At 34.4% G+C, this 13,987-nt stretch overlaps 1 protein-coding gene across 4 annotated transcripts in view; it reads right to left on the bottom strand.

The window, feature by feature from the left end:
* LOC123546471 (actin-binding LIM protein 1-like) overlaps positions 1-13,987 on the bottom strand; it is an 87,525-nt gene that overhangs the window by 50,669 nt on the left and 22,869 nt on the right. For 3 of the 4 annotated variants that reach the window (XM_053550807.1, XM_053550808.1, XM_053550810.1), the window contains exons 3-4: positions 6,087-6,142; positions 4,347-4,430 (exon numbers count right to left, since the gene is read on the bottom strand). In XM_053550807.1, coding sequence (XP_053406782.1) covers positions 4,347-4,430; positions 6,087-6,142 — 140 coding nt within the window. The remainder of the gene's footprint in view (positions 1-4,346; positions 4,431-6,086; positions 6,143-13,987) is intronic. The other variant, XM_053550809.1, reaches the window with a different exon arrangement.

The following is a 13,987-nucleotide window of genomic DNA, read 5'->3' as shown; positions in this document are numbered from 1 at the left end:
TACATATTTGCCTTGAGTAAAACAAAGTAATATAAACAACTTTTACTGAAATAAACCATGAAGGACAGGGGCACATGATGGCCCTAAATAGAACACCCATGCATGTAGTTTGGTGACACTTTTAAGCAATATTAAAGTGAAAACAAGATACTGTTGAACAAGAGCTTTTGTCCTTTCCACCTTATATTCAAACAATTTTGTACAAAAAAGGATGTCTCTCATGTATGTTTTATACAGTCATGGTGACCTCTCTGTGCAGTGACCTTGACAATGTGCAACTTGAATAAATGTAGAAAAGTTTGGTTTATACTGCTATGTATGGTCCAAGTTTGGTGTTTCGGACAAGCACTTTCAGAAGATTCTGCATATAATATAGAAACACTGGTTGTGGTTTCTAAACTGTAAGATGTTGCCGCAGTCTGCAAGCTTGGTGAAGTTTCAAGTAAGCAAGAAATACTATATACTGACAATTATTTTACTATAATTAAACTAATAAAAGATTGCATGAGGAAAAAAAGTTCACTTCACAACAACAATTATACAAGCTGCCAAAAATTCTCAATGAAAATAGCAAAACTATTTATGAGAAATTTATCTCTCTTCAAACAAAATAAAACATTCATGGGAAATGACATCAGACAAAAATCAAAATATGGCCAAAAAATTACATCATTACAAAATGCCATCAATTAATAGGTATAAAAATAACATAATTATGTTTTCACTGGATTAGGTTTAAAGAAGAAAAACTGGTTTAATTCAAGGTGATATCTTCAAATCTCATATTAAGACGCTTTTATGAGATGTTACAAATTCTGTTTTCTATCAGGATTCAACAACCAGGATATATAAAGACAACCTTTTAAGATAACTATAGTGTTGTAGATTATAAGGTTATGATTTTTGATTATTTCATTATAAACAAATCCAAGCATGACTTGATTTTGTAAAGAAAATAGCATTGTTACAACAGTTGTGTTCTAAATATAATCAGCACTTCTGAATTCTGTGGGCAAACTTTTTAAATGGGGTAAAAGATAGCAAGACATAGACACTTTTTATTATATTGGTAGCAGACAAAAAGTTTACAACCGGCTTCTAAAACAATGAGCATGTATGAAGCAAATTTGTATGAAGCAAATTAACGTAAAAAATATTCAATACAGTCAAACCTGTTTTAAAGCATGAATATTCATTACTTCTCTCAAAATGAAACAAATTACAAGTAAACTTTACATGAGAAATATAGACACCACTTTTGTTGAAGCAAACAAGCTGGCCTTGATGACCCTAGATCGCTCACCTGAGTTCCACAGCTTGTCTGAACAAGATCATGCAAGAAAAATATCTGTGAATTTATTCTGAAATAGGGCAAGGAGATGTTTTAAGTTCCCAGTAAATAAACACAGACGGGTAATATGTTTGTGTGTGTGCATGCGTGTGTGTGCAGGTAAGTGGTGGATGATGATGCACCAGAATACAAGAGACAGTAAAAACTCTTTTCTTTTAAAAGGGGTAGGTGGGGTAAAGGGGTGTAATATGTGTATGTGGGGTGGGGAGAAATGATGATGTGATACTGATAGACAGTATCAAGAAATACAAGAAAATAACAGAGATATATATTTTTCTGTAAGTGCATGTGTGTGGTGGGTGGGTGTGTAGGTGTGGCTGGGAGAAGTAGGTGAAATGTGAAGGACTTTTGTTGAGGGTAACCCAAGGAACATTGCTTTGAAATTATTTGAAACTGGGTTAGCGGTTTCAGAGAAGGTTTTCAAAGTTTTCTATATAGCAATACAGGAAAAACCTACATCACTCCCCTGGCAGCCATGTTTTTAACAAACAATGATTTAAAGAAACTCGGTAGAGGGTCACCCAAGGAATAAATCTATGAAATCATTTTGAAATCTTTTTAGAGTTTTTCCTTTTTGTTGCAATGGAAACCAGAATCCTAAATTTAAAGGAATATGAAAGGAGACCACCCAAGATATTCCTGCAAAGTTTGGTGAAATTGGCTTACTGGTTAAAGGGGAGAATGTTCTTTAAAGATATTGTGGACAACGGATGACAGACAAATTACAGACATCCAACGATCCAAAAAGCTCACCAGGACTATTTTATGCTCTGGTGAGCTTAAAAAGACACTCTAATAAATCAACATATATCTACACTTTGTTCCAGTGGGTTACTTAATTCTCTGTAATACATTGCTTCAAAGCAAACTCAAGAAACTTAAAAAACAAGATCTAAAGCAGTTATGTCCCCTTCTCAAAATCTCCATTGTGTTTTTTAGTAAATGGTTGCAAACAACATGTGTGACTGTATTTAAAACTTCTTCACAAGACAACATAATAGTGTAAAATGGTGAAGTGACGAGGACTGACCTGCACCTGGCTTGTTGAGTGCCAGAGCCGGCCTGGCAGACACATCCCTGCCAGGGATTGTACCAAACACTGCTGCACAAAAAATTTATACATAATATATTCATCTAAGACACAAAAGTTCAAAAGAGAAATTTATTAATTATACAGTCAAACCTGCTGAATGCAACACAGTGAGATCCATTACGGAAATATCGGTTACATAAATTCAACACTGGAGAAGCAAACTGAACGTCTATAACCTTAAAAATTGTCCATATTAATATTTGTTTCAGTTTATAATTATGTTTTTAATTTGCTAACAATATATTCATTAACCAAAAACGACAATAATCTGCTCTCTTATATTTAACATAATCTCATGGTGACACCTAGCAGCAACAGTAACAACTCTGACAACAGTCTGTCATTTGCCCTGCTGTGCCACTCCGGGTGACCAAACATTTTTATATTGGAAACCCAGCATCTGACTGGTTTTCTGAGCCCAGATTTAAAAGTAACCATTTGAAAGACTGCATTCTGAGACTGGGTACCAAACTCAGTTTTGTAACCTTGAAATATTGGGTGATTTTTTAAAAGGACATTGCAGATATGAAGAATTTTGGTTAAGCTTAATTGAACCAATTCCCTTCAACAGGTTTGACTTTGAATTATTTTTAAATTTTAAATGCTAAATATAAAACTTTCAATAAATCAACTCCTTCTGGTAACCAAGTTCTGTCAAAATATCCCAATATATATGAAATTACATTAAAGTTCATAACTCTATTGTCTAGATTGACTCTGATCTAGATGTTATAGTGATGCTCAATTAAATCAGCATTAAGTTTAATTATACAGTTTAAAGGTCATTTTTCTTTAACAAATGCGAAAGTACTTTTTTGCCTTTCTACAAAATCTCTTTATAATTAATTGCCTACAGCATTTAATATTTATACACATATAATCACAGAAACAAATAATGCTTTTTTTTAAAACCACAAGTTCAAGTAACAATAAAATATTACTTTATTAATAACAAAACTTCAGGCAAAACAAAATATTATAACACATTTTCAGTTGAAAAGCAATAAAATCTTCAAGAAATTTCACCCTGACCTCTTGTAGGGTACTACTAATAACGTTCTGTCCTTGACATTTTACAAAATGCTCAAAACACAGAAAAAATGGAAAAGAAACAGTCTTTATCATAGGGTATATATGACATTCAATAATACCAGATGCTCTCACTGAAAATATTTCATATAAACTCTATCTGTCTATTAAATATATTTCTCTCTATCACTCTCTTTACAAACACATAATATTCAAGTATGTATACATGTACAAAGAAATATAAATGCTAAAAAATGACAACAATATTACATTGTAATATCTTCCATTGAACAGAAGGAATATAAGAATGCATAAACAGCTGACTGTGAAAAACAAATCTTAAGTCAGACAACACAAAAGTATGATTGTATAAAAGAAAATCTGTAGTTTTCACTTCATTTATAAATGATCATAAATTATGACATCAATAACATAAAATTTCATTCATAAAAAGAGCAGCAAAAATGAGACTGAATTCAAATATTTCATTCATTTATTGTTGATGTTGAGAAATAGCTATGTCAAGTGCACTTCCATTTACCATTTTTTTTTGGCTGCTCTCTGCCTATAATTCTGCACTGTTTCATAATTTCAAATAAGGCTGTCATTTTTTTTTGTGCAACCAATATCTTGAAAATTCATCTTTAGCAGATCTGAATTAGTTTTAGTAAACACAGCAAGTATCCAGGTCTAGCAACACATTCAAGATTACCCTACTATCAGTCAGTTCTGGATTCCGTTGATCTGGTTACCAAAGCCTGACATATCCTTGCTCTGTATTCAAATGACTAACACTGGCAAAAAGGAGCCCCCTGTGCAGTATACTGAATGATGATAATATCAAAATAAAACTGATGATGAAAAGAAACCTACCGATTTTGTACGCAATGATGAACTATTTATGGTAGAAAAGGATTTCAAAGAGACATTCGAGGCAGTCGGACTAGATGAACGAAACTGCAACAAAAAAATAAACAAGCATGCCATGAAGATATATGCAATGTAACAATAAATCAAGCAGAACTCATGCAAAATGTTTTGTAGATTCAAACTGTTTCAAAACAATGAAATGTTTTATAAAATTGGATTCATATCCAAGAACTATATTAATATACTTTACTTTTAGTGAAATTGCTAAGCATATGGCAGACAAATAACTGACAAAAATTCTAATGTTGGGCATTGTGAATGCAGTTTGAATTTACTAAACAATATCTGCAGTCTTATACCAGGAACAACAAAATATAGAACACAATACCAGTCCTCAGTTATCATACATGTACACATATATCAATTCATTTTTTGGAAACAATATAATTATGCAAAATATTAAAACAGTCATCACATTTAAAAAATGTATATTACTGAAACATAAATAAAAGTGAAAAAATTATGAAAATTAAAGGCAGTGATTTTTTTTTTTTTTTTTGATTTTTTCTATTTGGCAGGAAAAAACAATGACGGGGCTCAAAATGTCTGACTTTTTGCTGCATTAGTTTTTTTTCTTTCATAATTGTTTTTATTAATGTTAATGTCTCTTCAAGCTAGAGCTATTTCAAATACATGTATTGCATATTTCCATTTAAGAGACTTTTTTTTGTACATGAGACAGAATTTAGACGTGTTCATGTATGCAACATTGACATCTCTAACACCAAAATACTCTAGACTTTTCAAGTATTTGATACAAAGCTATATATGCAAAAATTACTCAGTGTTTAATACTGGAAAAGTTGAATGTCGCTACCTATAAGCAAGTGAGAGACTGGCTAGTCATAAAGCAGTTCAATTTGTATAGTGCAACTTCCACCAGAAATAATAAAGATGTTTTTCTTAAGGTTAAATCATGCCCAAATTTCATAACTGGTAAAAATGAACAATGACCACGTTGTCAAGATTTTTTTGTTAAAGATTCCAGCGACATTAGGTATTCTATTTAGAAACAAAGTATGCATCATTCTGTGATCCATGAAATTCTATTTTATATAACAATAACCTACCTATAATTGCAAATAGTTCATTAAAACAAATTTCACGAAGTATATAATGTTGCAATAAAACAGTTTTGGTATCTACTGGAAGATAATTTTATGTGGCAATTGTTGACTATAATAATGGTAATGTGACTTGAAATTTATCTGAGAAAAAGTCTCTGAAAGCTAAGAAGTATAAAATTTATGGTAAAAGGAATTATTTCAGACATATACATGTATTAGCAATACCCTTTTAAGGCACACTCAGACCAGGCATGGAAGGGTAACATACTATTTAAGTCTTAGGATAGCAGGTATAATTAAACTTGGACTTAAAAAAATTTACATCACCAAAATTTTAAATAGTTAAAGTACTAAATGATGTACCTCCTCCTTTAATCAAGACTAAAAATGAGACTGTAAACTTGTTTCAAATTTTTTAAAGAATTTGAGTTTAGCATTAAGGCCGTGTCATACAGTATTTAGGATCTTAAGTTAACAAGCAGAATTTCATAAATCACAGAACTGATCATGAAGTAAGACCAGAAAACTTCACACCAAAAACTACAAGGCAGGAAAAGTTAAAAAAGATTTAAGTATTTTTCTACCTAGGGGAAGTGATGTAACAGCACAAACTTACTTGTTGTTCAGAAGCGTATGCTTCATCGTCACTAACATCTGTATGGTCATCATCACCTGTAATGATAAATACAAAATCATTTCATTTTAATATTAGTAGTGGACTTGTAATGGTACTCTGAGCTGCTTTCTCTGGTTGTTTGAATGCAACCATTCACTGCAGGTTGTTGGCCGGGACACAGTAAATAAACAAGAGGGCCAAGATGGCCCTTAAGTCGCTCACCTGAGTAACAAACCATAACAGTGTAAATATGTTTTACCTAGTGACTTCATGGAGACAAATATTCTGACCAATTTTCACTAAGACTGGACCAAAAATGTGGCCTCTTGAGTGTAAACAAGCATTTTCTTTGATTTGTCCTAGTGACCAAGTTTTTGATCCCACATGACCCAGATTCAAAATCATCCAAGACTTCATGATAACAAACATTCTGAACAAGTTTTATGAAGATAGAATAAACAGGTAAATGAAGTATTGCCATGCAATACAAAGTCCCCTACTGGAGGGCACCTAATTTTCTCTACTGCAGTATAACATAATGAACTGATATCTGTCAATAATGTATAAACAATATTGTACTATAATGTTATATACAATATGTTATAACAAAACACTTGGATTAAAATTTGTATATATATATATAAAAACCTATAGTTGTTTTCATATAGCATTTTTTTTTGGCCGATTATCAAAAAGGTATCGTATAGTAAAAAAAAAAAAAAAAAAAAAATCTATATAAGTCCACATAAAACTCTTTACCAGGTAGAGATAGGTCAAAATACACCTAAAAATTGGATGTAACACGCATGTTGTACCACAGAAAACTGGTCTCAATTTTTCCCTACGGCCTGTAATAAATAAGTTACAATATAAGCTATTTATAGCAACAGCAAAGGGACATAATTCTAAAAACAAGACTGCCTCATGGTTGTGAACATTTGTGCCAAGTTACATCAAAATCCTCCATGCATAAAGAAGAAATGTTCCGGACAATGTCATTCTTGAATTTGGCATTTCACCTCTAAGTGTGACCTTGACCTTAGACCTAGGGACCTGGTTCTTGCGCACAACAATCCATCTCATGGTAGTGAACATTTATGCCAAGTTACATCAAAATCCCTCCATGTAGTGATGGGACATCGGTTGGAAAACTCCAACCGATTATCGGTTGGAATCGGTTAGCAAACCGATGCGATGTATCGGAAAAATAATCGGTTGAATGTAATTTATTTTCATACTTGTTTATTCAGATAGTCATGTCTTTAAAGTGACTGTTTGTCTTAAAATTCATATGCTCTTTTGAAAAATAAAGAACTACCATTAATCAGATGTTTTAAAGCTGGTTCAGTGTTCATTCCAGGCCGCGCCATGGGGCCATAGGCGCGTATTTTACTGTATTGGCGCATAAAAGTTTGCCCTATAGCGCTCGTCGGGCGCACACTTTTTCAGAAAACAGTCCGTTTACAATGAGCCGACTTCCAGAAGTTGTGAATCGAATACGACTCTTCCGATGACGTAACGCGCATTTTCATTGGTCGATGTTAAAATAGTAGCCAGTCTCCGGTCGCCTAACAACATACAGCTTTCAATGTTGCTATGCAATGGCGGACAAAAAAAACAGTCGCGATTCGGAGAAAAAAGAAATCCAATTTTACGTTTTTCTCTAACCGTTAAAAAAAAGCAGACGATGGAGAACAAATTTCCAAAGAAAGATGACATGTTCGAGACCGCTAGACCACTCAATAGCCTAACCGCTTAGCCAAAATCAGGCGACAAACATTAATTCCGTAGTAGAGAAAGTGTACTGGGTTTCGCACAGTTCACGGTTTCGCACACCAAAGAATTTTCCGTTTCTTGTAATGAAATACTTGCCAAGAGAAATTTAAACTGGTGAAATCAAGGGACCAGGTCTCCTTTTGAATGTTCCTATAGTTTTCTAAACGACAAGCAGGCATCCTGATAAAAGACAAAGATATATAAAAGTGTAGTAAAAGTATCACCCAGACAGCATAAAATTAGACACCACTGAGGGTACCTCGCTTGTGCATGGTATAGCAACATCATTATGATAATGACAGCTAAAAATACAGTTTCTACAGAAGTATCAGTGTTGTGCAATTTCGATTCAACCAATATCCGTACTGTACAAAGAATTAGAGAATTTTTAGTCACGGTGTGCGAAACCGGGTACAAATATGTCCGAATAATGGGTCATTTTCTGGCTATATTGGAGAGCTAACAGTGGTGAGCAGTTATCACATGAAGAATAACCTAGTGCATAAATAAAGAGCCATGTATCTATTCTTCTGCCTGAAAATGCAAAATAATAAATTGCTTCCACATATTTCAGTTTATTTCAAGAAGTGTGTAAAAGTGTGCGAAACCAGGTACACTGACTCTAAATCCGCATTCATGGCTGTCGGACTTTCCATGGTTAAGTTTCGGTAACGGTCAAAATATTATGACTTGTTTCGTTTTTGTCGTGTTGAGCGACCTGTGCAGTGTCCACTTTTCTCTTTGTAATTATGTTTTACGAACCGCGAAAATAATACCTTGAACACCATGTAAGAAAAGTGTTAAAAATACAGCCTTTCCTTTCATGTTAATCAGTTTTTCTTTCATGACCCCTATTTTTTTCAAATGTCCCCAATTTTTTGCCATCATGGGGCCCTTTGACCCCACTTAAAAAAATCCTGGAATGAACACTGCTGGTTCATGGTAAACAGAAACTTGTTTAGTAATGCCTAATTAGTTGCAGACAGGGAAACAACAATAAATTGCAATCTGGTTTACATACATGTATCATAGACTCATAGCTGTCATTTGTGACAGCTGACTGGTATACCTGTACCTGTAACATATCTAGCATACAGCAAGGAAGTACAGTCTTTCTCTGGCTGACAAAAATAGTGATTGTAGAAAATCATTAAATGAATTCAGTTATTTTTCGGTAATATTAATATTTTCATACAATGGTTACCATAGCCTGACACTACTGAGTAGCACCATGTTCCAACTACTTGTTGCTATGGCATATAACAATGTCATGAAGCTTGGTAAAAAATGATCAGATAAAAATCAGCGTTTAATCTGTTTCCATATGTACACTGGTCAGCGATGCTGGGTAAAAGGAATTTTGGCAGAACAAAATCATGACAACTCGATGACAACTGCAACTGTATAAAAACACCAAAGTTCTTTCCATTGAAATTACGTCATGGACACGGAAATTTGATGGCATAAGTGTCCAGTTTCAACAGATAAATTCCCTCGGGCATACCGTTGTAAAATACGAAAATTTATCAAAGTTTCGCTATTTTTTTTTGGCCCCACTTTTACTGACGCTATGGACGCCGCCATGTTAACAGCTGATCCTAACTGTAAGATGTTAAATCCATTTTCATTGGATAACTGAAACGAAATACTAACGTTTGAGTGTCGGCATACTTCTGTTTTATCCGTTATGCATGCAGGTAGTCCATATTTCGGATATTTCTAAGGTAAACATAAATTCTCACGCACCGTATTTCCCTTCGGAAACCTTCGTTCATACCCGTGTAGATTCGTACCCGCTATCGACTCTGAGAAAACATGATCGATTATCGGAATCGGTTTGACTTTTCTAGCCGTCAATCGATTATATCCGCTAATCGGCCCATCACTACCTCCATGCATGAAAAAGAAGTGTTCTAGACAAAGTCATTCTTGTATCTGACCTTTGGCCTCTATGTGTGACCTTGACCTTCAACCTTTGGACCAGGTTCTTGCGCATGACACTCCGTCTCATAGCGGTGAACATTTGTGCCAAGTAATATTAAAATCCTGTTTTGCATGACAAAGTTATACACCAGACAGGCAAAATGTCCCATTGACCTTTGATCTCCAATATGACCTTGACCTTTCAGCTAGGGTTCTGGGTGTTGCGAATGACACATCAACTCATCATGGGGAATATTTATGCCAAGTAATATTAAAATCCCTTGATGGATGACAGAGTTCTGGCTGGACCGGACAGGAAAAGAACCCTATTGACCTTTGACCTCCAATTGTGACCTTGACCTTTGAGCTAGGGGTCTGGGTTTTGCGCATGACACATCATCTCATCATGGGGAACATTTGTGCCAAATTATATTAAAATACCTTAATGGATGGTAGAGTTATGGACTGAACACGAAACAGACCCTGTTCATGCCATGTTAACATTTGACTGCCAAGTGTGACCTTGACCTTTGAGCTAGGGGTCTGAAAGTTGTGCATGACATATCGTCTTATTTTGAGGTACATTTGTGCCAAGTAATATTAAAATCCCTTCATGGATGGCAGAGTTATGGACCAGACAGGAAAAAGGCCCTGTTGACCTTTGACCTCCAATTGTGACCTTGACCTTTAAGCTAGGGGTCTGGGTTTTGCGCATGACACGTCGTCTCATCATGGGGAACATTTGTGCCAAGTAATATCAAAATCCCTTCATGGTTGACAGAGTTATGGACCAGACACAAAATTGCAGACGGACGGAATGACGGACGGACGGAAAAGCGCATTCCTATAGTCCCCGAACGAAACTGGTTTTCAACCAGTAGGGGACTAAAAATGTGTCCCCTAGATTGTAAACAAGCTTGTTCTTTAATTTGACCTGGTGACCTAGTCTTTGAACATACGTGATCCAGATAAAAATACGTCCGAGATTTCATGCAAGCAAACATTCTGATCAAGTTTCATGCATATCAAATGAAAAATGCAGCCCCTATTGCATGAACAAGGTTTTTCTTTGATTTAAACAGGTGACCTAGTTTTTGACCCCAGATGATCCAGATTCAAACATGGGCTAAAGATCATCAAGATCATCATTTTGACCAAGTTTCATGAAGATAAGGTCATAAACATGACCTCTAGAGTGTTATCAAGCTTTTCCTTTGATTTGACAGGATGACCTAGTTTCTGACCCAACATGACCAAGTTTCAAACTTGACCTAGAGATCATCAAGACAAACATTCTGACCAAGTTTCATAAAGATTGAGTCACAACTGTGTTCTCTGGAGTGTTCACAATTCTTTTCCTTTGATTTACTGGTGACCTAGTTTTTGACCCCAAAGATCCAGATTCAAACTTGACCTAGAGATCTAAAGACAAACTTTCATGAAGACTGAGTCATAAATGTGGCCTCTAGAGTGTTCACAAGCTTTTCCTTTGATTTAAACAGATGACCTAGTTTTTGACCCTACATGACCCAAAGTCTCATGACCCAAATTCGAATTTGACCTAGAGGTCATCAAGACAAACATTCTGACCAATTCTCATGAGTTTCAAACTTAAATTGTGGTCTCTGGAGTGTTAACATAATTTTCCTTTGATCTGGCCTTGTCACCTAGTTTTTGACCTCACATGACCCAGTTTCAATCTTGACCTAGAAATCATCAAGTCAAACATTCTGACTATAGTTTCGTTAAGATTGTGTCACAACTATGGCCTCAAGAGTGTTCACAAGCTTTTCCTTTGATTTGGCCTGGTGGCCTAGTTTTTGACCCACATGACCAAGATTCAAACTTCACCTAGAGATCATCAAGACAAACTTTCTGACAAAGTTTCATAAAGATTGAGTCACAACTGTGGCCTCTAGAGTGTTCACAAGTTTTTCCTTAGATCTGACCTGGTGACCTAGTTTTTGACCCCACATGACCCAGTTTAAAACTTGACCTAGAGATCATCAAGATAAACTTTCTGCCAAAGTTTCAGAGACTGGGTCACAACTGTGGCCTCTAGACTATTCACAAGGCAAATGTTGACAGACGATGCATGACTGACAACAGACGCCGGACAATGACCAGTCACAATAGCTCACCTTGAGCACTTCGTGCTCAGGTGAGCTAAAACAGAAGAAGTGCTGATTGTCATTATGGGCAAACACCTGAGAGCATGAAGAATTTGCATTACAATCTGAACATCTCTCGAGCTTAGTTCCTGGGAAAAACCAGAACTGGTACCATATTATGAGGACCTGGAAGTCTTCTAGTGAATGAGTGAGTGAGTTGAGTTTTACGGCGAATCGACACAAAATGGTCATATATCACCGAGTGGTAAGCCTTCTAGTAAGTCTTCTAGAGACAAACAGTAAAAACATGAAATATTGTAACAAACAGTCATGTTATGTAATATAGGCTATTATACCAAGTTTCCCTTTACAAATAAATTATTTCAATTCAAGCTTGTTAAACAAATTACAACAAAACTTCCCATAATCAATTGTAACTTACGCATTTAATATGGCCATTTATGCATGTAACTCAAGACTTGAAAAAGGAGAAATATAAACAGGATCAGAAATTTGTAATTTGTTTTACGTGACTGTACCTGATTACATCTGCCACAGAAGAATTAAATCTTTTTTTTCTAAATATGAGGCTCTGTTTGAAAAGTGTGCAAAGTTGTTCCTGACCTAATAAACTCGAGAAAGGCCATATTGTGAACATTCAGATAGAAAGTTTTTTTTTTGCCTAGCAATTAAACACCTGAAACCAATTGACATTTTAAGAATTAATCAGTTTTGACAACATTAGAATTCTTGAAATTTCAAGATTCAATACCTTTCCACAATTACTTCTCACAAACAAGTTTTCTGTAATAACAAGAATGCAATTTTGTGGCAAAAAGACAGAAACATCAAGTTCACTGTCCAAAGATTTAGGTCAACATTTCACTTAACTGTGTCAATTAAAGCTATATATTTACTCTCTTCTATACCATTCATTTTGGTATATTCCCCTTATTTTGTTGGGAACAGGAGGAAAAACATGAATAATCAAATTGGAACCAGTAAGCAGAGGCAAACGCCCTCATATTTCATTCTATGAAATCTCTTTCTGTTAAACTCATATAATTTTCTCATCATTATATGTAATAAGAATTACTTCATTGATTATGGCACAAATTCTTCCACCTATCTGACTGTACTTGAAGGTTCAGAGAAAATCTGGAATGTTACAATAACAAGCACATAATCTTTCCAAGGAATTCGTAAATAATCCTTGTGTGTGTGTAGGTAGCAAATATTCCTTCATACTTTTTCTTTGAAAATTTTCAACTTTTCAATGTACACCATATATAATGCCACCTGTAGGATAAGAGATGGAGTAAACATTATTAAAATCTTCATAATAGCATCTACACAAATAAAACAAAACAAGCCAAAAGCATACAATAATCTGCTTCTAAAAATTCTCCTTGCAATTTCTAAAATGCAGATTTTTGTTCTATACAATTGAGCACACGCAGAAATATATGTACATTGTATGTATATATCATATCATGTCAAAGACCATACTTTCACAAAATGAAATTTAAAAAAAATATTATATATAATTAAAAATACAGTCATGATTGATTGAATCAAGACGCTTTTCTCTATAAAAATGTTATACAAAAATGTAGCTTAGAATGTAGAGGTGTCTTCAATATTTTGAAACCTACTTTGTCTTTAGGCTACTTAAATATGGAGTCCTGAACACTTTTAATCCATATAAAATACCTTTTAACCTACTATGTATCCCTTTATGAAGTCAGAAATATGTAGGGCTGTCATTGATTGGGTCTTAGGCGTATCGACGATACCGATATATCAGAAGACAAATATCGACGATACATCGATATATTGATTATTAAGTTAGATTAACGACCTATTTGTTCATATGCATACTATATACCTTCCTGTAAACATGGTAAATGCTATTTTAAGTTTTATTGCCTACTTTCCATATTTCTGTTTGATTGTGTTGTATTTGTATTTATTAAATAAAAGAAATACATAAAATTAATAACATTTTTCATTTTTATTTTGCCTTCACTCCTTTTTTGCATTTATCCAAATTTACAACTTTGTGAACTTTAGTTGTTTTTTAGGGTCTGA

This window comes from Mercenaria mercenaria, chromosome 9 (assembly GCF_021730395.1).
Source record: "Mercenaria mercenaria strain notata chromosome 9, MADL_Memer_1, whole genome shotgun sequence".
Lineage (NCBI taxonomy): Eukaryota > Metazoa > Mollusca > Bivalvia > Venerida > Veneridae > Mercenaria > Mercenaria mercenaria.
The sequence above is the reverse complement of the archived record's forward strand: the minus strand, read 5'-3'. Positions and strand labels throughout refer to the sequence as shown.